The sequence below is a fragment of the Salarias fasciatus genome, chromosome 19 (genome assembly GCF_902148845.1).
Source record: "Salarias fasciatus chromosome 19, fSalaFa1.1, whole genome shotgun sequence".
In the NCBI taxonomy this organism is placed as follows: Eukaryota; Metazoa; Chordata; class Actinopteri; order Blenniiformes; family Blenniidae; genus Salarias; species Salarias fasciatus.
This window is the reverse complement of record NC_043763.1, coordinates 17713887-17740040: the sequence shown is the minus strand read 5'-3', so window position 1 is coordinate 17740040 and position 26154 is coordinate 17713887. Positions and strand designations below refer to the sequence as shown.

The window sequence follows — 26154 nt, the reverse complement described above, 5'->3', positions numbered from 1 at the left end:
GCAAAGCTGATTAAGGAAGTATTAATTCCTCCAGAAGTTTGCACTGTACCTTTAATTTGAATAAAGCTGTCTTTTGATGGAAAAACAAACATGATTTTACATTTCTGAAGCTTCTAAAGATCTGAATTTGTTTATTCTTTGTCTCAGTGGCTATTAGATATTCATGTCCATGCTGCCACTTGACTCTCACTATTTGCCAGGCAATGTCGATCATTTCACAAAAATGTTCTCATCTCTTTCTGTAACCCCCCCCCTACTTTGTAATGTACATCCCACAGGGGTGCCCTGCTTTAGCCTTTCTCCTGTTACATGTAGAACCAAGAGAATGGCCATTTTTTCCAAGCAATTTCCACGCTCTGGGGAAATGGCAGTGTTGCCAAAGTGATTGATGAAAAATAAAGGGAAATGAAAAACAAGTCCATGGAGAATGGTTAAGGTGCGCCGTGCAGGCACCGACGCTACAAGCTACAGTACAGTAAGTCAATTCTAATTAAAAGTTTCTGTCAAGTCAAGAGTGTGTGTTTGAAGTGTCGGTGGGGGCAGATCACCAACTCTCGAATCAGGGCAAAATGTTCAAGTGAGCGGGAAGAGGGTGTGCAGCTCGCTCTATTTTCATGAATTTTGGGAATATGAGCATAACAACCTGAAATACATTTCAGAAAGCACCAGCTGTGGTGCTCATTAACTGCTATGAACCTTTATTGGAAAAAAACAATAATAATCATATAAACCGTGACGGAGAGCTTGGCGCTGAAATCAGCTAACACAAGATCATGAATGACATAAAGAAGTGTGGGTGAATGAGTGAACAAGGCAGCATCAAAAGTGAGGACGTTTGTGATTCAGAAGAAAGCGACTGGAAAAAAATGTGCATCAGCTGGTCGAGTGGGCTGTCTTTCAATCTGAAGGTTGGAAGTGTGATGATTCCTCTGTCCCATGTGCTGAAGTGTCTTCGAACTCCACAAACGAATGAATCGCCTGAGCAGTGATTTGCATGTCAGTGTGTGTGTGTGTGTGTGTGTGTGTGTGTGTATGTGTGTATGTGTGTGTGTGTGTGTGTGGTTGTGTGTGATGACCAATATAAATGACTATGAGACTGCTAGCGAAATGAATACTGCCGTGGCACCATTTGAAAGAAAAATAATTATTTCCATCATTACGAGATTGATTGTTAAACAGCATTATTTCAATAAATAAACAATCCACCATGTTGATCTACTTTTATATGTTAATTTCGACACAACTGCAATTACTGACTAAAAATGCTGTTGGTCTTATATTAAATTCTTGTACATTTGCAAATAATGTCGAAACATTTCGGTTTGTCACACTTAATTGCAGCATTCCACAATAGTGCAGAAAACCCTCACATTTGGTACAAAATGAAAGTTACAGGGAGAGCCAGAGAGGATAAATGTGGCATGTTGCCAAGTAACCAAGTCTCCAGTCTTCAAGTTTAGATTGTGGCTTCAATTATTGGATACATCAGAAAAAATCATGTGAACTTTGAAAAAGATAGGAAAAAAAAAAACAGTACTGAATGTTTCTGTAGTTGACTATTTAAAGGTTCAAATTTGTTGGAAATAGACTTGAATTTCAGGTGAAAATACATCTGAATAAATGGAAGCAAAAGAAAGAGTAAAATCCAACCTGTGTGATTTTTTTCCTCTCTTTATTTCATCTGGTTGTTTGGCTGTTCTAAATTTGGTGTGATTTCATAGCCTACTTTAACACCATTTCTACAATCATACAGTATACTTCAAACTATATCGCTGTTTCGATTCCTTTCCAGCTCGCTGGTGAGGACACGGCGATAGGATCTCTCTACCATGGCAGAGAAACAATGCACACAGCCATCAAAGAAACTGACCACCCAGCTGTCCTCATGAATATCACATTATGTAAACATGAATGCACGGAGGAAAAGCACGGTCAGGGAACACACGAGTGGCGTTATGCGCTGGAACATTGTTTTATCTGTGCCGCAACACGTGAAGGAGGGCAGAGGGTCAAGAACTCCTACAAAACTGGGAAAAAAAAAACCCTGAAGAACCCTGATGAGGAGGAGGAGCACAGAGAGAGAGATCATCAATAATCCCGGGAGTCTATTAAAAAACTCCATTCAAACCTGTTTATACACGGACAGTTTTTCTGATATGACTCTGAAATACATCAAATCAAATGTATTGTTGAATTTTACGGCTAAAATAGGACATATAAAGAGCAATGTAGCAATCTGAAACCTGAGCTTTACATATCAAACCATGGCTTCATTAATATGAGCACTAGTAAAAGTTCAGATCTTCACTAGAGGAAGTAATTCCAGTCGCAGTTTGCGACTGGAATTACTTCCTTCTAGTGAAGATCTGAACTTTTTCCAAAATAATTCCAGCAGTCATGTTGTTTATTCCGATTAACAAACACAAAATTAGAAAATACTTTTGTGTCACCCATAAACCCAAAGGTGTGCACACTGCATTAAAATATACAGCTCCATATTGCCCATGTTTATTCTTTTTGCCTTTTATGATAACATGATAATCTGACAGTAGCTTCTTTTTTTTCATCTTTGAAAAGCAAGCCTCTCTCTGCTCATGCATCATGCGACTGTTTTTCATGTAAATGAGTTTGCACCATCTGTGGGTTCCAGTTCTGCTAAATACATTTTCAGCTTTTCCTCGTTCTGTATTCTCAGTCTGCTGCTCCATATAAATATTTTTGCATAAGTCAATTTTGTTGCAATATTTGGTGAAACGTTTTTTTTTTCTTTTACTCAATGTTTTATTTGACATTGCAGCTCATAAACTTTGCCATATAAGCCACTAATCTCTGCTTTTGGTATATTGTGGAGGTCATGTTTGGTTCTCACCTCTCTCCAACACCTATTACTGCCGTTGATCCTTCACATGGTCCTCCACCAGCAGAGGTGTTCTGCCACCCTATGAAGTCCCCCTCTTGAGTCACATGGACCCCTGGGATATTGTGACATTTGGCGAGTGGAATACTGTCAACGCTGCTTTCCTGACCTTTCACAAAGGCTGCGGCGGCATCCGAAGAGCCGCCCTTGCCGGAGACGCCGTACAGTCGGCGCTCTCGACCGCAGCGTGTAATGAAAAATGCTTTCATTCTGCACCTGCAGACATCTTCATCTGCGTCACTAAAAGATGAATTCCAGGAATTAATGTATAATGGTCACATGTTGTGCATCACTCCGGCAGAATGTCCATCTTCATATCCGTCATAGTGGGTTACAAATGTGCTTCTAATTGCAGCAACGCTGGAGAAATGATGAATGATAGTTTCCTGGAAATAATCAACAATCTCCAACCAGAAGTGCAGGCTTTGGACAGGCTTTGCACATACTGCCACCCGGTGGCCAGAGAAACAGCTCTCCTGGAAGATAACGCCACGGTGCAGAAATCAAGACAATGCACCTCTTTCTCAACGCCCCAGTCAATCCACTTTATTCTCCCACCTGCCAGTGGAACTGCCGGCATTATCCAATAAAAGGAAACATGGAAGCAAAGTCAGTTTTAACTGCAGTTTACCTAATCAGGGCTGCATTTAGTTTTCCAGAATTCTAAGTCCAGCACAGTTTACAGACCTTGAATGCTAATGGTGCTATTAAGATGCAGTGCATGCGAGCAGTGTGCAGGGACTCCAGCCTTCATTGCAGTGGGGGGGGGGGGGGGGGGGGGGGGAAGAAGACCCCGGACATGCACACACACGCTCAACCACTAATAGCTTATCCTATACAACATAAACACACTATTTGTCCTGAAGGATGTCGGTGCATCTTTGAGCTTAAAGATCCAAATCAAACGGCGTGCTCTGCATACCAACAGCACCGACCCGCATGGCCTCCCCTCTCTCCGTCTCTGGTATTTATTTTCATTACGGTTCATTATCACGCCGCCAACTGATTGAACCTGTTCCTCTTAATCATCACTTTTCATCCAATCATCTCTCGGACACTTAAGCAGTTTCAAAAAAAAAAGAAAAAAAAAAAAAAGGGAACTCGCATGTCACTGCCGGGGCTCTGATTGTGCTATCTATATGCAAATTATGGGCGAAAGTCGGCGGCGCCTCAGCACGTTTTTTGTCGGGGGAGCCGAGCGGCAACAAACCTACGTGCGGCTCCTCTCCGTCTATTAAAAAACCCAGTCGCATATTCAATAAGTTCTAAAGAAGCTTTGTGAGGTCGCATTCTTATTTATTTGCTCAGCCTTGGATAACTGTAATAACAATTTTTAGCTACAGTCTAGTCGACACAGCATATGTGTGTGTGTGTGTGTGTGTTTGTGTTTACAGTTGCCTCGCCGCTGTATGTGCACAGCCTTGCCGTCTCCACTCCAAGCTGTCAGTGCCTGTGCAGATTCCAATGCGCGTTTCATGTGATTTAGTGTTTCGCTTTCAGGCTCTTCGCAGAAACAATTCCATTAATGCTACATGTAAGTGACGCCCGTTTTCCAAAGGCGCCGAACGAGCCGTCGAATCACCCTCCAAAGACAAGTTTAATGTACATGAAATCTACATCGTCTTCAGTGTTTCTGTCATTTTCCCGTGCAAATGCGGAGAAAGGATGTGTTTTCACTTGAAACGTTGACAACGTTGTCATCAGCATCTTGAGTAAACCAAATATAGAAGATGATATTAAGCGATTCAGAAACTCGATTAAATGTGCAACGGAGATCTGAATCACACTGATTGAATAATGTATGACGTCTATAGTCACTTCTCTTTTAAAAGGAAAACAAACCCATTATATCTTCTCATTAGCGAACAGAAAAGCACGGATGCGGATGGTAATTTGCCCTCCACTGGGATTTAGTTTCTAATAATTATAGTTTGTCCTCACAAGCATTTATGTTTGCATATCTTGCTTATTGCAGGCCCGTTTGAATACACCCTTGATTTTTTAATCTTCTCTTTTTCTATTCGTTTGTCTGCAGTCCCCAATGTCACAATATCTAATTCTCTTTGCATCTTTTTTTTTTTTTTATCACAATACCTGACACTTATTTGAAATTAATTGATCGTATAGTCATTTATATAACAATCAGCTCATGCGGTAACTAATTTAAATGTTCCCAAGAAAGCGATCAGCAAAAATTAGTACTCCGGGCCTCAGCGAGAGGAACATTATACGGAGATGAAAGAGTGGTGGGGCGCACTGATAACGTGAGAAGCAGCCGCTGATCTGCAGTGGCGAGATGAAATGCAAGTCGTATGAAGATTCCTCTCGAGATTTCATTAGCATATGGTACATTCATGTAAAATATATTACGTCTCTTGAATCCTGCATATTGTGTATCTTTTTATCTATTTTTTTTTTTTAAATGCTCGTTTTCTTCAAATTGCTCCGACTCTGTGAAAATTGTCCAGCTTCATTTTCGACACTAGACGCCGAGCTTGGAATTCGCCGGCATTTTGTTCCGTCTTTATGCAATAACTCACAAGATAAACTCAATACTCTGGTGTCTGAGAGCGGTTTGGAAACACGATTCAGTTTTGATTTACAACAAGTCTTCTCGTCTCCATCGCATCTGAAAAAGCCCCCTGTTGTAAAAACGGCTTCAGCTCCACCGCGTTGTTTGCATTCCAGGCACAGAGGCAACTTTTTCTTCAGTGAATCGGCGCCAAGTAGTGTACGAACAATTTCAAGGCTCTTGGCAGGTAAATTGTTGTGAACGTCTTGCCGTCGATCTGGCGGCGGTTTGTGTGTGTATTTTGTGCGTTCTCCGCGTCTTCCGTCTCTTGGTGTAATCCCAGGTCGGGTCTCTGCGGGGGGCCAGGCCATCTGCTGAAGGAGTCTGAGTGAGTTCTGACTCCGGCTGTGTGTTTGGGGTGTGTGCCACGCCGCTGAGTGAGTTTCGGATCGGTCAGTCACCTCCGTGATGGGACTGCAGGATTAAAACTCATTTGAAAAAAACAAAAAAAAAAACAAAAAAAAAAGAGCAGAACACAAGACGTTTGAGCAGTGGATATCTAAAGCATTTCCGGCTATTCTTGCTTTATGGGGCGTGCTTGTTGCCACAGCAGGTTACAACGCCCGACCATCTCCTGTGTTGCAGCTGTGGAGTTTTACATGAAAACAAGTAAATCCATTAAAAAAACAAAAGCATATCAGGACATTATCATCACTTAACACCACTTCCTTCGGACCATGAAGGCAGCGATGTGAGTGATCAGATTGTGTTATCGGTCACTGCTCCTTCCATGTAGATGAGGCGTCTCAGCGATCCCTCTCGCCAGAGGACGTCTGCATGCTCGTCACGCTCGCGCTCCCCCATCAGGCCCTGTTTTTCCCTCCATCTCTGTGTCCGCTTCGGCGCGGCCCAGCTGGAGCTCACCTTCAGGTGAGGGCCATTTGACACAGACGGTTATCAGCTCGCATTATCAGCGAGCTGCCATGTCCGGACCAGTGCTGGGCACACACGGGGGCCAGATAAGAGGCGTCCATGGCAGCTGGCGGCTCGTGTTTTCCTGCAGCCCCACCGGACCGGAGAGTTCAGCCGGAAGAGTTGAGCTGTGTAAACGGGATAAAGAGAGACACTGTGGACTTATATGTTTGTTTTGGTCTTGGGTTTTGTGTAACGAATGGAATCTGGGGCCAGCTGAACGAGACGGGAGCAGATTGGCTGCCCACTACTGTATGTGACTTTGCCACTGCATTAAAAATAGCGGTCTCAAACAGACCCGGCTTCTGTTTGTGGACCAGGTAAATGACCTGCAAATGCTTGGATGTCCCTTTGATGTTGCAAAGTCTCCACGTTGTTGCCAAATGAGGATCTTCCTAATAAGGTCTGAACACGAGGAAGATGAAAGAGAAGAAATGTTCTTCGGCAGCCTGGTTACAAGGGTCGGCAGGGTTATATTGGGGGGGTGGGGATTTTGGAGCAAAGCCACTCGGCCTTGATAACAGGAGACCTCCATGAAGCTTGGAACTATAGCAATGATTCTGTCTGTAGAAGCACTTTTATTTTTAGAAATCAGAGAATGTGTTTAAGTGAAATAATTCAACAAGCATCATTTTTCTATCTGAAATACTATATTGTACTTCCTTTTCCACTCATATGTCCTTTCTGTTGTGTTGCAACTTGCATTGTATTGCATGATACTGCATGTTATCTCAGTGCATTGAATTGCACTTTTCTTTGCATTATATTTTATTATGGTCAAGGTGCAATTTTCTGATATGCTGATTTTTTTTATGATAACAATGAGTATATTGAACGATCACAGTTCAGTATTTTGTGATATCGATCCTTGTGGAAATTGCAATAAATTTACAGCCCTCATGATTTGAACATTATGTATCATAATGTATTTAAAAGTTTTATGTTGGATTTCATTTCATTGTAATGTTTGCTCAGTTATACTGTGAAGTTTTATGAAAAGTATTTTCATTCTGTCTCAATTCAGCGGTAAACCATGTCAAATAAGATGTAAAAATTTAAAGAACGTCTTCGATTCTGTTCGGAAAACGACTTTTTCTCAAAGTTCGTCTGAGCCCAGCATTTTGGAAATGAGTCGCGGACTCTGGAAGTTTTCCCCAAAATTGCTCAAAAAGGTCATTTCAGGTGGCAGTGTACCAAAAATACACGTTTTAGTGTATAAGTCAGGTAGCTTGTTGCTGTGATGCTTTTAATGAATCAATTTAAAGAATTTGACATTAATAGCAATTTACATTCATGAAGGATCTTCCAGCACAGCAGCCAGAAGGCAGTTAATCACCGAGCAGCTTGTTTATTGTACATAAGTGACTTACATTTGCATTAGGTTGTACAAGGATTACAATTAATTGTGGGATGTATGGCATTAATAATGCGCTTGTCCAGTTACTGTCTGTCCTCTAACTGTTTTTGCCAGTGTTGACGCTGTCCCATGTATACCGATGGGAGCCAGCCGGATCCAGAAAACAAATGGCATTTTTGGAAGCGTGACATCCGCCGCAGAGCTGGAGAGCAAGGCAAATGTTGATTTCCCCTCCTGACGGGCCGTGCAAACATGCAATAACACTGTGGAGTAGGTAATTATGAGAGGAACCCATTCAGTAAATATCACTTTAGCTTCATCTCATCAGCAGGGAAATAAACCAAAATAATGAAGAACATTAATAGATTGTTTACCTCGTCATTAACCTCCAGTGCTTAACGCACCACACGTTTTATTGAAATTTTTTGTGTGTGTGTGTGTGTGTTTGAGCAGATGTGAGAGAAATGGCGTTGTTAACTGGGAGCGTCGCAACGCGGCGTCGGTTTTACAACAGGTGCAGCGTGTACCTGCGTCTCGCGGCAGACAGAGAGTGCCCACGTATTTATTTTGAGATGTGGAAAACACAGGGTTGCTGTGGCAGTGTGTGTTTAACATCCCGATTGCTGTCTGTGCCCATGGAAACATAAGCGCTGCTCAACTATCAGGTGCCGCTTTTTGGCCTCTGACTAAATAATCAGCCTGTGAGCACAGTACGTATTCATTAAGTACACCTCGCTGACATTTGTTTTCTTGAACGTTTCGGTTTGAGTTAAAAGTGCAATTATGCGTCTTTCGACTGTTACAACTGCAGAGTTGCTGAGGTACACTCAGCTCGTTTCCTGTTGTCGTCACTATCGTCGATCATGCAGCACAAAAAGCTGCTGGAGCTGTAGGATCAAAGAATCACACACACCTTCAGACTCAACAAATAGCCTGAAATACATCTATTTGGACAGCATGAGAAATCCTACACACACATAGTTAGAACATGCAAACTGGGTCTGATTTGAACCCACAACAATCTCGTGATGACTTGAGGGTGCTAACCATTGTGGCTATCATTATTTTTGAATCAAGATCAGGTTATAAATATAAATAAAGACGCAAACACTTCTTTATTACATTGATCCTGTCAGTATGTCCCCATCCTCAAATCCTTTTCCCCCCCATCCTTTTTTTTTTTTTTAAGACGCCTTTTTTGTCTGAAAACAAACCAGCTTTAGCTGGGCAGACATTGAAAGAAGATCCTTTTTTAATATCTTCAAGACCTTGAGAGATGATTGTTGGTAATTTAACACCAAGTTTTTCCTCTTAAGAAATATGTCTTGAATGAGGACGTCTGTGAGCTGACGTATTAATGACGATAAAATGGACCCTTTTATTTAATATCCGTCATGGCAATATCAAATGTCAGAAATCCTTCTAATGGAGCCACAAAACTCTCAGCTTTCAGAACATTATATGCAAATAAACATCTTTGTCTGTGTCTCTTTTTTTTTTTTTTTTTTTTTTTGCATATCAAACTGTTTTTCAAAATGATTCTAGTGTCGTAGCTGAAAGCTCAATCCTCCATCTGTTCACATGCCGTTAAGTCCTTGAGCAAAACACTGAACCCCAAACTGCACCTAGTGGATGGAGTGTCTTTCATGGCAGCTGCCTCCACTGGTGAATGTTTGAATTAACAGTTTTATGGCTGTTAAATGTGTTTCATTCAGTAACTGAACTCCATCGTCATTAAATATGTATGACTGTCATAGAAGCTTCATGCTGTGATCATGATACTGTGTTTCTAGGTACCTCTAGTTTGAAATTTATTTGCAAGACAGGAAGGGTTAAAATCTTCCAAGTCTGCTTTTTGTTGTGTATTTTGTGACACATCTTATGATGACACTGTCTGAGGAGCTGGTGGTTATTATCAGCTGAGGTTAAAAATGTCATCTGACTCCAATTTTAATGTCAAATATACTTTCAGTGTTCTAAAATATGTTCTTACAGAGGCTTTGGTCATAACTCTTACCTTCAGAGTTACATCATACAGGCGCATCGTCTATGGCATGAAAAATCATCAATAGTCATCCTTTTGCATTAGCATTGATTTTCAAACCAACGATCAAAAACAGAACCCCTGTGAAGCAGCATGTGCATTAACATGATGAAGGTATGCTTTCAGACAGTCACCCAGGTCACTGCTTTTAGAGAGGAGTTCACTTTCATTTTGACCTGTAGTTTCAGAGTCTTGCATCAGCACACACTCACATACCCACACATCAAGTCAGTGATGTGATAACTTAATACACTCAGAGTTTATGGTGCCAATAGTAAGTGTGAATGTAACTGCTTCAAAAAGAAACACCTTTTTTTACCTAAGAATGAATCACACCTCCAACCCAGAGATGTTGTTCTAGTGTGTGAAAATCACAGGTGTTGCTGTCATTTGCATTATAAATTTTGTGACATAACAACATGGTGAACTGAGTGTGGCCTTACCATGCAGTTACCTTGGCAAAACCTATTCAGAATGAACTGAGGATCAGCGGAAGGACTGAGGCACAGCTGCAGAATTGCAGGCCTGAGACTGAGGACCGGCTGAGACCTGAGCATTACAGTAATCTGACCTTGAGTTGATTCAGGAAGGGCTTTTCTGTGGATAAAAGGTGAAGTTACAAAAATCTCCCTCTTACAACTGAGTCAGTTTCTTTAGTATACTTCAGCAGACTTTCAAAAGTTGAGTTAAAGAGAATCAAATACGATAGGTACATACAGTTTTTCCTTCATTTAGATGAAGAGCATTGTGTGCTCTCCACTTTGGTTAACAGTAAAATGTTTTGCTTATATTGTAAGCAACACAGACAGGTAAGCCCAAGGCACTAGGTTTTTTTAAGACGGATCACTTCAGTCAGCAAGGTTTTTTTTTGTGCTTCTCACTTGGAAACCTCATTTTTGATGTATTTCATCTTAACTATGACTGACAGGCATGCTAACACTGAAGAATGAAAAACATAATGGTACCTGATCAGCCCAGACTGTCTTTCTGAATGAGCTCTGATGGGATGTGTTAGCATGCTCGATACACAAACATTCAGCGTTTAGCTCAGATCAGTGAAGTTGAAGTTGTGGGAATTGTGTTTGGCTAAAGCCAAGACAAAAAATGATATTACCAAGCATTGAAATGGCTTCACCTTTAATTCATTATTGTTTTATTGGGTTTCTTTACTATTTCACCTAAGCTGTAAGTGTGTGGTTGTAAAAAGATGTATCTTTAACCAGACTCAACCACAAACTATATAAGGACAGCTGTTACAACTTCAAGTTCTGTTTCATGGTAATGAGCTCGAATTAAAGGCCATTGAGGGCAATGCTACACTGATACCTTGGGGTATAAGGACAAAAACGGGATGGAAACATAAAATATACAGAAAATCCAAGCATGGTGTCATGCTTGTCAGGAGTCCCTGTTGTTGTCAAGAAAATCAGATATCCCTCTGTGCATATGCATCATCTGTGCGACGCTGCTGGAAAAACAGTTTGAAAGAATCCATAATAAAGCATGATGTCGCATAAAAATGCTGCTCAACATGAATTTAAGAGCTCTTTCTCAGATTCTCTCAGGGAATATTTCAAGATACAGAATGGGAAACCAGAGTACAATACAGTATTGTGACTAGCGCCCTTATGAATAAACTGATTATTTGTATGTCAGTTTCCCCTTATCACCATGAAGATTGTTTTATTCCCCTACTATAATCTCCACGTTTGTATTCATGTCCCTCAGGAGAAGACTCGGATGGAGCAGATTCATCATCTTTCTCCGTGTCATCCATTTCCTACTTTTTCGGCGCCCGAGTGTCTCACTCGGTGTATTGTCTGACACATCCGAGAATTTTACTGATAATTCATAATCTGGGGAAAACAAGCAAAGTGAGATTGGGCTTCATTTTATTTGCATTTGCCCTGCGCCTGTGAATCCTAATCAGCCTGTGGGTTTGGCTGTGCAGGGCTGATGCCAGATGCAGTGTGGAGCAAGAGAGTCCTCTGGTGGATCACAAGCTGCACTGCAGAATCCTTGCTTGATTAGCTCCTAAACAAGATTCACCTGCAGATGGAAGGGAAGCCCATCGCTTACTAATGCAGTAATCAAATAACTGCATCACACTACAGCCACTGAGAACACACCAACATGCTCTGCAGTGTCCTATTTGCAACAGTGATATCCAGTTTGGAAGGTATCCTTTATATCTGTTGTATATTTTCCCCAAACTGTGTGTCTGTATCTGTGTTAATTTTGGGGAAAAAAAAAATCCTCTTTGGCCTTGGAAATCAGCAAATAAACATTTTCTTTCGGATTCTTTATTACTCACATCAAGGCACTTCCCAGTTAGTAGTTTTTCTCTTTTTTTTTTTCAATGTATGCAGTGGATTTATTATTTGTTTCGTTTGTTTGAAGTTAAAAGAGATGATCCACGTAAATTTCAAGGTTTGATTTTCTCTGAAGGCAAACTCCGAAGTACACAGACTGGGGTTGAATTTGTTTTAAGGCCCATCAGCTGTTCTGAACAAGACCCAGAGCCAAAAGAAATGTTTTCATTCTTAAGCTGGCTCATTTAGTTTTGTAGAATACCAAATTCAAACAAGAACCAGAGGATTTCCAGGCTGCAATGTGAGGCAGTGATGATAAATAGCCATTATTTATTTCTCCTAATTACAAGGTTGAATCATGCCAATCAGGCATGTTTTAAAATTTATGTCAGTTTTATCCTTTGCAATTTTTGAGAAAACCTTTATGCAACAAAGGAATTCAATCAATCCTTTCTGTGTGTTGTTTGCATGTTCTACTTGAGGGTTTTTTTTTTTTTGTTTTTTTTTATTTTTGCACCCAGTGTTTCCACCCACTGTCCAAAAACCTCCATCTGAGGCTGAATGGAATACTGAAAAAAATGCAGTCCCCAAAGAAAAGCCATGCAGACATAAGGACAGCATGCAAACCATGTAAAGTGGCCCAGCTTACCACTACACCACAGCCAAAACCAGCTATTCCAACAATTGAATCGTTTTTGGAAAACAGGCCAGTTCATCTTAAAGTATGTGCATGAGTTTTTGATTTTTAAGTTTTTTTTTTAAATCATTTTGAAAATGTTTGATAATATAAAACTAGTGCAAAACGTATAATAATAATTTCTAAAACATGAAGTTCATATCTGAAATAAGTATTTTATTGTGTCCTGTTATCACTCATTTCTCATGTCAATAGCTAATCTGTCTTCAGAGTGGTGATATTTGAAAATCCTAACGTTTTAGGTGATACACAATATAAAAGTTTTAGAACCGCTGCTTTAAATGATACTAAAGCACTGAAAGTGGCACATGAGGAATTACACTATCTTCATTACTGTAACCATCATGAATGAGAACAAATGCAACAGTGGGATTAAAGAAAGCCAACATTTCTTTTTATTATTAAACAAGTACGAAAAAAATAAATGGAAAAACAACACCAGAGTAGAAAAACGCTTATGGGCTGTGTCTCATGATGACAATATATGCTCTGCTAATGACAAGTTGAAGTTATTGATAAATGAGACAAAATAACTGCTGAGCCAGTATTTGAAATGTCAGTATGATGTAACATCTGAATTTAAACACAGCCTTGTGTAAGACAAGATTACTTTTCAAGGTGATGAGATGACTAACCCATTTCTAAATACTCTTCTCGAGCCAGGAAATAAGCTCTCCACGTTGTAAACTTTTATGTGCACTCAGTACATTATATGACTCCAGTGTGTAAAAACTGAAACATATATAAACATTGCGGAGGTGTGTGACCACGACAGAGGAGCTTCAATTAGCCCCTTTCCTCTTCCCAGTGGAATAAACCTTCATAACCTTAAGTCCTTGGTAAGGCCCACTAATCCATAATCCCACTGGCCCTGCTTCAGCCACATTAGTTCCTGTGCAAGGCCTGACCGACAACACACAAGTCCGGGTGCGACGTAGAGCGTGTTGTTGCTCTGAGGTCGGATTGGCTGCTCCAGAGTTCTTCCTCCCTGGTTGGTTCATCCTCGAGCCTACAGGAAGAAACAGAATGTTGTCATAAGAAGGTGGTGAAGTGGGTCAGGTGGGCTTGACTTCGTTCCAAATGAACAGGAGAAATGAAAGAATGAGTTCACTCGCTGTGAATATTTATTCAGTGTGTATCTCAAAACATTTTTTTTTCTTAGGTGCAACAGGAGCTCTTAATGTTCTTCTACAAAGTGTCATGTAATTCTGTTATAAAAGATTTTGAGCAGTTGGCCTTTTTTCTTTTTTTTTTTTTTTTGAGTGTTGACTGCACTTTCATTTTTGAAAGGGACAATACTTAGAAAAACAGAACAATTTGATCCACATAAGTTCCATATCTTTAGAACTGCATTATTTTGCGTGAATTATTTGTACACATGTTCAGTTTTCATTATTATTGATTTTTACACTCTAATTTAAAATGATTTGCCATGGAAGACTTTCTTTTCCGATGTTTGGTTGCCCACAGCATATCATGTGTGAATCTTTGTGGGAGTACTGATACAACAAAATTTCTTTTCATCGTCAACTAAACACAAAGCATGACAAAATAAATAAAAACATGGCATCGGGCCATTCATGTTTCATACCAACAACCTTTCCCACAACATTGTATAAAATTGAAGTAAGTATGAGAGGAGATATTCCTCACAAATACTAATTCTAATGGATTTATAGGAGGTTATATAAAATAAACTCAAAAAAACAAAAGAGTCAATTCTCTCTCACCCTTGTGAACATATAGCTGGCTCACTTCCACACGTTTCAGCCACTGAGATGCCTTGGGATCGTGTTGGGAGACTCAGACTTGGCCTTCGGTCTGACTGGCTACGACGGACATAGGGCCGGGGTCCTTGAGCGGATACTGGGAACCTCCCACGGCCTTCCCAAGTACGTGAGAGAAAAGACACTCTGGAGGAGGCCCAAGTCTGAGGAGGTTGGGGAGCTGGACAAGGCTGAGCCTCAAACAAGGACGGAGAAACTGGACAAAAGACTGAACGTGCATTACTGATCCGAACACTGGATTGGTCCTCGCTGCTGCTTTCCCTTGACCATCTTTGTACTTTCGGCGAGGCTGGTGGAGACGGGGCTTTGAAAGGAAATGAAGAGCCTGAGGTTGTGTTTGAAACGTTCTGTTTAGCAACAGGTGGACTCGGGAGCCTTCTTTGTACAGCTGGTGGTGTTGGAAGCATCCTGTTAACAGGGGGGCTTGCTGACGTGGGTGGGGTACATGGTTTTTTAATATTCTGGGGACTTGGAAGTCTTCGATGAATGCTGCCTGGTGTAGACGGTGTGGAGGGTAACATTCGTACCCTTGTGACAGGTGGTGTAGAAGGTGGTTGGTTCGTGACCACTGATGAAGGTGGCACTGTAGATTCAGTCGGAGTCGGTCCAGGCACTGAGTGGTTGCCATCATCTTGCATGTCTGTTGATTCTACTCGATTTGTTGCCACATAATTTCTTGTAAATCTCTCTGACCGAGAAGTTGATGGGTGTTTTTGCTGTAACATCTTTGCAGCTTGCTCATCTGAGGAACCCTTTTCCACATCTGGAACACCTTCAACATCTGGCTGGCTGACCTTTTGAAGGGCACACGTGTCTTGTGGATCAGTTTTCGTAATCGAATTAAACTTTGAGGTTTGTGGAAGGCCTCCTTTGCTTGGCAGCACTGATTGAACTGAGGCCCTTAGTCGGTGTGGCACTACAGCTCTTTTTAACACTGGTGACTTTCCTACCTTTGCAGACACATCTGCTGCATTACCAGTTAGAAGACTTTGAGCACCTTCAAAGGAGTTGTCCATTAAGACTTCCAATGGAGGTGGGGGCAGACTATCCAGATCTAAATCATCAGTCTTCTCAGCAGAAGTGGACTCAGGTCGACAGCTAGTTATCCCTCCACTGAGCACAGCTTCCACATTGCCTATGCCAGGTAACACTGGAACGCCACACTTTCGTACACCTTTTAGAGGACCGAGTACCCTTGGACCATCTAGCTCCTCTATTCCTTGACTAAAAGTATCAATTAGTTTTTTGACAGAATTTCTGCTTCTGTGAAAGCCAGACGATGGCCGTGGTGAAGGAGGAGGGCTTGGCGGTGGAGTGGCTTTCATAGGACTCTTGAATGCTTTAAAGTCTTCCTCAGCTTCAGTGGTGACCTCCTGCTTTTTATTTTTGCTCTTTGTCGGAGCTAATTTTTCTTTTTGCGATTGGGCATTGTTGTTTTTGTCTAGTGTGGGATTTTTACGGTTCGTTGCTGGAGATTGTGGTGCTGAAGTTGCTTGTTTTTGCTTGAATGATGCATTTTTCGTCTTTCCTGCTCCTTTTCCACTACTCATCTTCTGCAACCTCTGATTCAAATCTTTCTGTGTCCTTTCCAGTTCAAGAAGAGTTGGATCTTCTCCTTTACTCCGCAGGGATTCTGCTGATCTTGAACGCTGCTCTCTTGTCACTGCAGTCTTTTTCACAGCTGGCCTTCTAACCGGTGCTGCCGTTTGAGGTCGCTTCGCCGATGATACTTGCTCATCCGTCCATTCACGTCTGCTGGTTTTTGGGCTGCCTGTTACCTTGGTTTTGGCACTTGAGTTCTGTGATGGGACAAACTGTATCTTACCACTTATGGCATTTTTCATTCTGAGAGTCATTTCTACATTTTGAGGATTCTCAATGCGCTTTGGAGGCAAACGCCTAGGACGCTGGTGTGCACATTCAACAGGTGAAGAATTTGATCGTTGTCTGAATGCTACTTCCACGGCAACCATACCTCTATCTGTTTCATCTTCATCTTCATCCTCTCCATCATCCAATGAGACTGATCCCAGCAGTGAGTCTCTGTGGTCATTGGCCATTATTGTACATGCAGAGCTGAGTGAGTTAAGGGAGGTGAGGGAAACACTGGGACTTATTTGACTCACAAGCTTCTGTCTTAACATGCCTCGTCGAATGTTCATGCGTGGGTGTCTCATTGGACTGACAGGAGTGGTTCTCTTTGCCCCGATGGACTCACAACTCTCTCGTCTAAGACGGCGTTCAGATCCAGCAAGGGATTCATTCTCAGCACCGATCCCACTGTCTTCACTGAAGAGAGCAGAATCTTCTGGCCCAGGCTTGCGCAAAGAGGCCATTTCAATGCGAGACAAGAGTTGCATTAACCTAGTTTCTACTGCACGTTTGACTTTCAGTTTCTCCTCTAAAAGCTCAGAAACTGAAGAAAAGTATTCCACTGCCTCTTCCAATGCACAGTCCCCAATTCTACCGACAGTCTGACTTACATTTCGCATTCTCTGTGTGGTGTACTGAAGCAGCTGTTGCAACAAATCCGGTGGGGGTTCAGCATTAACAGAGCCAGACTTCAGAGGAGAAGAAGATGAGAGGTTTTTCATTTGGCTTGGCCATGCAAGATGTTCTCCATTTTCTTTCAAAACTTTTTCTCCCTCGTCTGCCATTTCTTCCAGTCCTTGTATTATTTCCTCATAACGAAGAGCCATGAAGGCAACCATCGGCTGAACAGAACTCTGAGTATTTGTTGCTTGTTCCAAAAGTCCAATCAATATATCATATTTGTCCATGCTGGGGTTCAAAAAGGCATAAGCAGCTTGGTGAGCTTTCACCAGAGGATCTGGAAAATCCACTTTTTGTTCTACTAAAAGTTTTTCTTTGTCTTTCTTCTTCAGAGCTTTCGCACCTTTGACAGTTTTCTTTGGTTTTTTGCTTGTCTTTTTGTCAGCCAAGTCCTGCTTATCAGGGTTTTTTTCTTTCCTCTGTAACACTGTACTGTTTTCCCTGCTTTGATACCCCAATTTATCCATGTGCACTGCTTCCACATTCACTTGCTCCGTGACAGATTTCTTTTTTTGCGGTGTTGTGTGGGCATCTCTCTGAAATACCTGGCTTTGTCCGGCTGCTTTCTTCTCCTTGACATCAGAATTTGTTGAGGCTGTGAAATTGTTACTCTCTCCATCTTCAAGCTGAACATCTCTGGGGCTTTCCTGAGGTGGAGGGGGGAGCATTCTCCCTTTCCTCATGGCACCCAGAGCACCAAAATTGTTGCCTTTGGATGGTGAGCAGCCCATTTCTGATGGTTTCAGAAACTAGCGATTTTCTGTATCTTCTTCAAACAGCCAGTGTCCTTAGCCCCCTGCCGTATCTATCATTATCAGACGGCTTAGGTCAAGGAGCCTGATACGATCCTGTTTCAAAAATTCAAAATTTAATACATCCATCTTACAAATCGAGTCCTCCGGTTGCTGTCAGCATCAAAAAGCAAAATAAATCCATATTTCAGTGAATATATTCATTAAAACATCCCTGGAGCGTGTGGAGAAATGCATCCTTCTGTGTCTTGCAGAGAACAAGCAGCTGAAAGGATTAGTAGAGCTTTCAAGCTGACTCCCCAGCCTGCACATATGTCACGTTAAGGCATATAAAACGCACCTACTTGTAAGACCATAAGCTTATTTAGGTAATGAGGACTGGCATCAGGTGGCTTTTAATAGCCTACAACACAACATCTCTCTATTAGGCCTCTGGGCAGCAAAGAAAGTACAACAACAGCTAATTATAAAGTACTCATTTGTTTTTGTGTAGTCTTTGGTAATACCTAACACCTGTTTTATTTCAAGAACACTTTAAGCATAAGTTATTTTTAGTAATTTAAAGATCTTCAGGTGACAGGTATTTTAAGCATCCTTTATACTGGTACACTAAAGCCTTAAAATAGCTGAAGTATTTCTACACTTTGGTAGTAGCCAATAAAACACTTTTCTTGATTTGTTTTTGTGTATGAGCTGAAAAGTTAAATGACTGCAATTACATAAAATCAAACTTGAAATGTGATATAAAATAATTTGTTTGAGTTGGCACAGGCACTCATTTTATTTACTCCGCTAAAATATACTTTAGTTAAAATAAATTATTGTTTAAAAAATGGTGTGTTTGCTTTCTGTGAAACTACTAAAACCTACCTGCTAAATCTTAGAAGTTTTAAAATTTCCCAAACTTAAATATTTAGACTCATGTCCAGAGAATGGTCAGACAAAGACAAATATTCTATTGAATTTTTTTGAGGGCCTTTTTGCCTTGTGCAAACGAAAAATCTATCGAAGAGTCCAGCTTTAAACATTTGAGTAGACAACACGATGTGTAAAATCGAGTATGATTTATGCTATCCTCAACCAAGATGGCGGCCTGGATACGGCGCTGTCAACCACGCGTCAGTGGTGCGCGTGCCCGTCTGTTTGGCGCGTTTGCCAAGCGCGTTCCACACCTGTGGGAGCAGCAGGCAGGCAACTGTCGTCTTGTACGACCTGTATTCGGCAAGTAAATTCAGCTTTTCTTCTTTAAAACACTCTTTAACACACGTCTTTAACTGTTCTAAAAGCAGCAGGTTTGACGCTCTGTCGGACTTTGTCTCGGGTTCAAACAAGCATTTTTAGCTTTCACGGCGATGCGGTGATCGTGGGGAAGCTAGCTTCGACACCTGTACAGGTGACGACAATGAATCAGATCATGATCAGTTCCTCTGTATATTTTCAAAAGCGAATATATTTCACCATTTAGAAAAAAGTTTCAATGTATTGGATTTTACTTTTAAAAAAAAGAAAGAAAAAAACTACCAAAGTAAGAAAATGAATGAAAAATGAAGAACTGTAATTAATTACTAAATACGTAAATATTATCTTGGTTGAAGGACACTCTTTTTTTCAGATTGTCTTTATTCAGATCATATTTGTTTAGATTGTTTTGCTGCTTTAGGATATGTTTTGTGTCCAGTCAACCAATCTGATCTATTTAAAATACTTTCTATACACTTGTGAATGCAGAAGTTGTGGCAATATTCATAACAAGTGCACGTAATGAAATGACTGTTTCTCTTGTGTTTCTGATCCCAGGCTTCACATTAACATGTGTCCTCAAAAACAAAAGTCAGCTCTGTTTCTAATTCCACAACTTGTACAGGAGATTGAAATTGTCTTGCATCCAAAACCATGGTGCAATGATACTGAAAGCATGAAAATATATGCAATAAATTAATTGTTTCTGCACTGTATGTCCGCTGAATGATCAATTTGAGTCTTTATTTACAGTTTGGTACTTTGTTTTTTGTTGCGGACATTCAAAACTTGCAGTTTCCATTAAACCGAGGCTCATATTTACAAACATCCGTGAAACTGTGACTCTATGTACCCTATGTGGTTCTCCTGTTGATTACTTTGTGGCTTCAATACACCGTGAAATACAGATTTCTGACAGTGCAGCAAATTACCTCTGTATCCATCCACAGTTCACCAACGGTGCCGTGCACAACGCATGATCCAAACCGCAGTGTGATGACTTCGCCCCCAGCAGTAACCCTGCGCGTGAAACGCAAAAATGACCGACATATGAAACGACACCTGTGCCCGAACGGCGCTAGCGGTCAGGACAGACCGGGCCCTCGATGGCCGAGGCAGCCCGGCCAGCACAACGCCAACCACACCAAGCCGAGCAGCTCTTCTACATGGGTCATCAAGCATCAGGAAATGGATTCATTCTTTAGGCTTTTTGGTGAGTAACTAAGAAACTTCTTTAAGTTTGACCTGCGAATATGAACTAATGGTTTGTTTGGTTTCAGAGGACCACCTCATCCAAGACTTTCTTATGATGGACCGTTGCTACAAGATGACAGACAAGGTAAAGATATCACAATTCAGAGCAGCCTGGGCACAGATTTATTCTGTTCATGCTGCGTTGACGCCGTCTTTTCCCAATAATTCATCAGTACCTTCTGGCCATGACCTTCGTCTACTTCAAAAGGGCCCGCTTCACGACTGCTGAATTCACCAGGAGGAATTTCTTCATTGCCCTGTAAGCTCAGGGAAAACACTCTCAATCCCTCCGCTCTATTCACAGCTGGTCTTAAAAAATTAGCTTAATGTGTCATGGCTTTGATGGCTTTGTTCTTGCGTTCTATCTTCAGTTATCTGGCCAACACCATGGAGGAGGACAACGAAAAGAGTAAGTATGAAATATTCCCCTGGGCTCTGGGCAAGACGTGGAGGAAACGGTTTCCGAGTTTCTTACGACAGCGGGACAAGCTGTGGGCTCGTATAGGGTACAGAGCTGCCATCAGCCGACGCTGCTGTGACGAGGTACGCAGAAGCTCATTTGCACAGTTCGCTTGTCAGTCTTTTAAATGCTGTGCATTGCTCTTCTTGCTGCTTTAAACACATATCTCACCTTCCGTCTCAACTCCAAGGTGATGGCCATCAAGTCCTCTCACTTCGTGTGGCAGCGGCAGAGGCCCGAGCACCACAGCGGTGCCCAGAGGGAATATGGCGACCAGGACTACGCTCTCTCTCCCCGCGGGCCTTCAGCCTCACCCGCCTCCTGTGCCCAGTGTACCCGCAGCAGCAAGCTACCTCTCCACCCAGCCTCCTCCTCCTCCTCCAAAAGAAAAGTACAGACATCGCACAATGCCTGCCTGAACCCGGCGACCTCGGCACTACTTCTGGAGGTCACCCCTCCAAGACCTGCAAAAAGCCAGGCCAGGTGCTCCAAGGCACGCGCTCCAGAAGAGGCTCCCAGTAAGGAACATTTAGAAACTTTTTTTAAATAACGAATTAACATTTCAAATATATAGATGAAATTTTAAATTATCAGAACAGTATAATTTTCTTCAGCATAAAGTGTCAAAACTTGAATGAATTTTGATTTGATAGAATATTTCACAGCAAATTAAAAAAAACTGAATAAAGGAAAAACTGTCAACTCAAATTTTAGTTTGTCGCAATTTCATTTTGAAATGCAGGATCAAAAAGTTGAATGTTTGTACGTGTTCTGGTCACTTCTGCTCATCCCACATGTTTTTCCTCAACAAATCACTTTAAAATACTCATGATCTCAGAACCTGATGTGTCGTGTTTACAAGAAGCACAAACATAATCGAAACAGATTAATGCAACCCAGTTACATAACATGTAGCGTTTTTACATTTATTCCTGTAGGTCACACTGATGAAACATGTTTCTGTCCTCTTCTTATCTGAAGGGAATATTTGCGGGCCCACGTACGACCTCTTCATGGACTGGATCAGCGAGGAGTAGAGCGACGCTGCTTCACGGCTCTTCCTCTTCTTTCTGCTTCACCTCTGGGATTCAGCAGCACTGTTACACTGAAGGAAACATCCCAATCTCTTTGGTTGCTGTCAACCCCCTCCTGTCCACTTTGAAACACCGCTGTATGGTTGTTTGCTGTCTATTTAAATTGTTTCTGCGTTGTTAAATTGTGATGAAATGTGTTTTTCTCCGCATGTTCAGAATAGTTGAATACTGGTGCTTGACTGTGTCTTTTGTTTTGGTAGCCAGTGCCTGTCTGACAACCCAATGCTGCCTCATGAGATTGAAATACAAGCTTGAAGTTGAAGATTTCTTCCCGATTCCCAGTTTCGTTACCTTTGTGCTGCACACATTCTCCTCCTAACTTCACATCTCATAACTCCTGTGCGTCGATGTCTGGACAAACTGCTGATTTCTCATTAAGAAACACCTTAAATAATTTATTTGAGTTGACTTTCATGTAATAATCCTTGGCGTTCGTAGAGCTACCGCTCACACTTCCTCAGCTTCACCAGGAATGCTGCAAACACAAAAAGAAGCCGTTAACATTCACTTCATGCTCAACAAAAATGAACGTGTGGCACTATCTAACCTGTGTGGATCATCTGTTCAGGATGAGGTCTGGCGACGTAAGGAATCGTCCCAAATGCCGGAGGGTCAGATTCGTCCTCTGTGGTTAATTCTTCTGAAATGAGAAAGAAAATTGAGTAGAAAAAGTTAAAAATCTCCATATTTCCTTGTTGTACAGCTGCAACACACCTCTGTCAGCCTCGTCGGATGCCTCCCCTTCATGCTTGGAGTTTTCCGTCTGGATCGGAGGCTCTCGGGCGCGGTACCGGCCGTCCTTCTCCCGGGCGGGGGACACCAGCCAGTCTCGGATCGGAACCTCGATGATACGCTCACACAGCAGCGGGAGCGTCGACCACCGAAGACCTTCCAACAGGTCCACTACCTGTGTTATACTGAGTTATAGAGCGGCGGAGCTTAATGTGTGAGAATGATTTTAACTCTTTTTCCAGGTGATTTTCTGAACAACATAACTAGAATACCTTCAGTGCTAACTTTCCTATTACTGTGATCACATATTTCCTGTTTTTAAGGAATGTAATAGTGTCTCCCTCAAAATTTTTAATGCGTGAGCATTTGTTGAAAGTCTGAACAACCTATGTTATGAATCTGGACAAAGAATGAGGAGATCTACATACTTGGCGAGGTAGACGGCGCACACAGCTCCGGGGTGCAGGTGAGCGGTGACTGTAGGTAAAGCCACATGAGGATTGATCATGTCGAGAGCAACCTGCAAAGAGAAGGATCCACTGAGTGGCCAAGTCTCCTCAGTTCGCAGTACCTTTATGACAAACACACCCGAGTCATCCACTGACCCCATGAAAGCCCCGACCAGCAAGGAGCGATGAGGCCGTGCGGAGGTCAGCGTTGTGAAACTGGACGTTGTCGGGCCACTCCTGTCCTCGTCTTCGACTCCACGACTTCCTCCAGCGCTGGTAGTTCAACATGGATCTCTTGTGGTGGTCTTCTCTCACCTCCACGCTCAGCACGCTGCCCTTAGAACCAACTGAGGGATAAAAATAAAGACAGAGGCCATTATACATGTACCGTACATATGCTTGACGAGGGTAACCAAATGAAGTCTCTTCCACAGATTTGCACCTGAGGTGATAGTTCTTCTGGCAATCAAAATATATCCACACCTTGGACACCTCCCAAACTCAAGGTTTCATATTTTTTGCCAAAATTAATGAGGACTCTCAATTGTTGAGGGAATAAGTAACGTGTAAGAACAGAACTGGACAGAATTTGATGGACCCTTTTAAGTTTAATTTCTTTAAGCTTTGAACCTAAAGAAGGACTGAGTCAGACTGTTGATTTGTCTGCATGCAGCTCCCCTTGAGATCAGTATGAAGCATTATAGTTAAGCGGGAGAATGTTTGGCAGTGAGGATGCAGACCTGCTCTGGACAGGAACAGAGACATGGCCCCTGATCCAGAGCCGGACTCCAGCACACAGTCTCCCTCCATGACATCCATCATCATCAGCATCGCGGCAGAATCCTGCAGGAGGGACGAGACACCTGTTAGACCAGTGAGACCCCCTGAAACCAAAACAAAAACACTGAGACTTACTTTAGGGTAGGCAATGGCAGGTCCTCTTTTCATATAGAGCACGTAGTCCTCCAGACTGGCCCGACGTATGAAGATGGAGACCCCTCTGTTGGTCTCGAAAAAGCGACCCGCGGGCTGACCCGCCACGTGATCGTGCGGGATGACCCCCCAGTTGCTGTGCAGACGAGCTCCGGGCTGCAGCTCGAACATCTTCCTGAACTCCACGCGCTTCTTGCGATACTCGGCGACGAGCAGCTCTCCGAAGGCGAGCAGGCTTTCCCCGGGAAGGGTGAGCGGTACCCGGGTTTCCTCCGGTGCATCAGGCCGGACGTCATCCTCCGGATCCCCTGTCTCCCCTGGATCGCCACCCTCCGATCGGGTCTGCTCCCTCAGCTGCAGCACCTCCGGGCTCAGGGCGTCCGGCGGCAGCATGCTGCTGACCCGCTCCAGGGGGGACAGGTGCCGCCTGCTCCTGGACAACAGAGCCCGTCGAAATCCCGACCCGGTGTCCGGTGTAGTCTCGTCGTTCTCATTAAGGTTCACGCGAACGGTGGAAAATAATCTGAGTTTGTGCAGCAAGTCTCTGTGTCGGCAAACTGTCACCAGTCTGTGCCGAAGCACGAGCCTGAACGACACGTGCACGGCCATGACCGCAGCTCATAACAAGTCCTAAGATCTCCTCCGGTGACTTAGAAAATTTTTTTTGCATTAAACGGGAGGACTTAACGGACGGTATCACCTTGTCTGACTTGTCTTCACCCGGGTTGTTTACAGACATGTGAGCGGGGTCACCATGCTGGATGACATCATCATCAAGCGACAGTTGTAGTAATTAGATTTCACCAGCAGGGGTCGACAGGTGCCGCTGTGACTCACTGTATGAAAACAAACATTTCTTATGGGCATGAACAACAACTTTCGATGAACACATTTCAATTAATCTTTTATCTATTCATTGATTTTTTTATTTTGATTAAGGTTTTATTTATAATCCAAACAACATGAAATGATATACTTCACAAAACCACATTTTCAAACGAAAACCGCATAAGTTTGGAAAGTTGTTAAAATGCTTTAGGAGTGTTTTCATGTCTCATCTTACTGGCATCATTTGCCATATAGTTTTTCAATGTTATGAACATTTTAATGAAAATATTCTGTCTGCCCACTGATCAATCTCTCCATCAAATAAATGTCTTCAATAATCTCGAGAAACTGTTCTTGTGATGATTTCGTGAACTGTGTCTTGAATTTTTCTCAGGTATATTACATGGATAGTGTTCTAAATTTTGTGCCCCAAGATAGTTTTTGTAATGTTGTTTGTACAGGTCCAGAAAAAAATGTGGTCCACATCTGCAAGCCCACACTTCTTCGATGGTGTTGCTGAGCACATAGGCCTTTACTTTTATACCTTTTACTTTGCACCTCACACAGCTTGAAAGTTCCGACAGCTCCACTCAAAGTCAGTTATTTTAATCTTAAAAGATGATTCTCATTTGTCTTTATTATAAAGTGATTTCGGCTATTTTTATCCGTTAGAAACACATTCTTTGATCACTTGTCAGTTAAAAAAAATATTTTTCTTGATATCTTTAATTGGGTTCAAAACATGTCAGGGCATCTACAAAGAACATGATGGACAAATATTATCAATAATCACAGCTGTGTGTTCAACGGATGTTGGTGGGACCCTGAATGCAGCACGAGTCGGCGCTTGCTCTGCGTGGTGTTGAAATTTAGGTTGCCAGATCTCTCTGAAAGTTTCCAGCGAAAACCTGTCCAAGTTTAACAAACACCACAGTTAAAACACTCAAAAACACCATCACAAAGCCATGGAATGAGAACCCGAAACTTACAATTCTAATAATCAATTTCAAATAATTGAAGCCCAAATAGGCATGGCCCAACAAAAGCAATCACCCAACCAAAGAGTCAACATATAATGTTTTTAGAGTGGGTAATTTACAGCCTAATGAATTAAGAAACGTTTTAAAGAGACTAATTTTTTGTTTAAAAAAAATACTTTATCATCAATTACGCACAATGTGTCAAAAAAAAAAAAAAAAACAGGCCCTACTAACCTGGCAACGTCAGGGCAGCCTGCCAATGGGAGGCCGCTGCGCATGTGC

The 26154-nt window shown here is 42.1% G+C and overlaps 3 protein-coding genes across 3 annotated transcripts; 1 reads left to right on the top strand and 2 right to left on the bottom strand.

The window, feature by feature from the left end:
* Positions 1–13591: 13591 nt before the first annotated feature.
* On the bottom strand, positions 13592–17891 carry pcare1 (photoreceptor cilium actin regulator 1). The gene is made up of 2 exons (XM_030117686.1): positions 14542–17891; positions 13592–13820 (listed from the first exon to the last, which is right to left on the bottom strand). The coding sequence occupies exons 1-2, from the start codon at positions 17880–17882 to the stop codon at positions 13697–13699; spliced, it is 3465 nt and encodes a 1154-aa protein (XP_029973546.1). The 5' UTR covers positions 17883–17891; the 3' UTR covers positions 13592–13696.
* A 2247-nt stretch (positions 17892–20138) lies between these two features.
* spdya (speedy/RINGO cell cycle regulator family member A) lies at positions 20139–21893 on the top strand. Its single transcript, XM_030117507.1, has 6 exons — positions 20139–20355; positions 20423–20481; positions 20570–20655; positions 20768–20939; positions 21047–21374; positions 21838–21893. Exons 1-6 carry the CDS (start codon positions 20139–20141, stop codon positions 21891–21893), a joined length of 918 nt encoding a protein of 305 aa, XP_029973367.1.
* On the bottom strand, positions 21794–24820 carry trmt61b (tRNA methyltransferase 61B). The gene is made up of 7 exons (XM_030117027.1): positions 24047–24820; positions 23872–23974; positions 23288–23478; positions 23111–23202; positions 22665–22867; positions 22498–22590; positions 21794–22425 (listed from the first exon to the last, which is right to left on the bottom strand). The coding sequence occupies exons 1-7, from the start codon at positions 24671–24673 to the stop codon at positions 22391–22393; spliced, it is 1344 nt and encodes a 447-aa protein (XP_029972887.1). The 5' UTR covers positions 24674–24820; the 3' UTR covers positions 21794–22390.
* Between the last annotated feature and the right edge of the window lie 1334 nt (positions 24821–26154).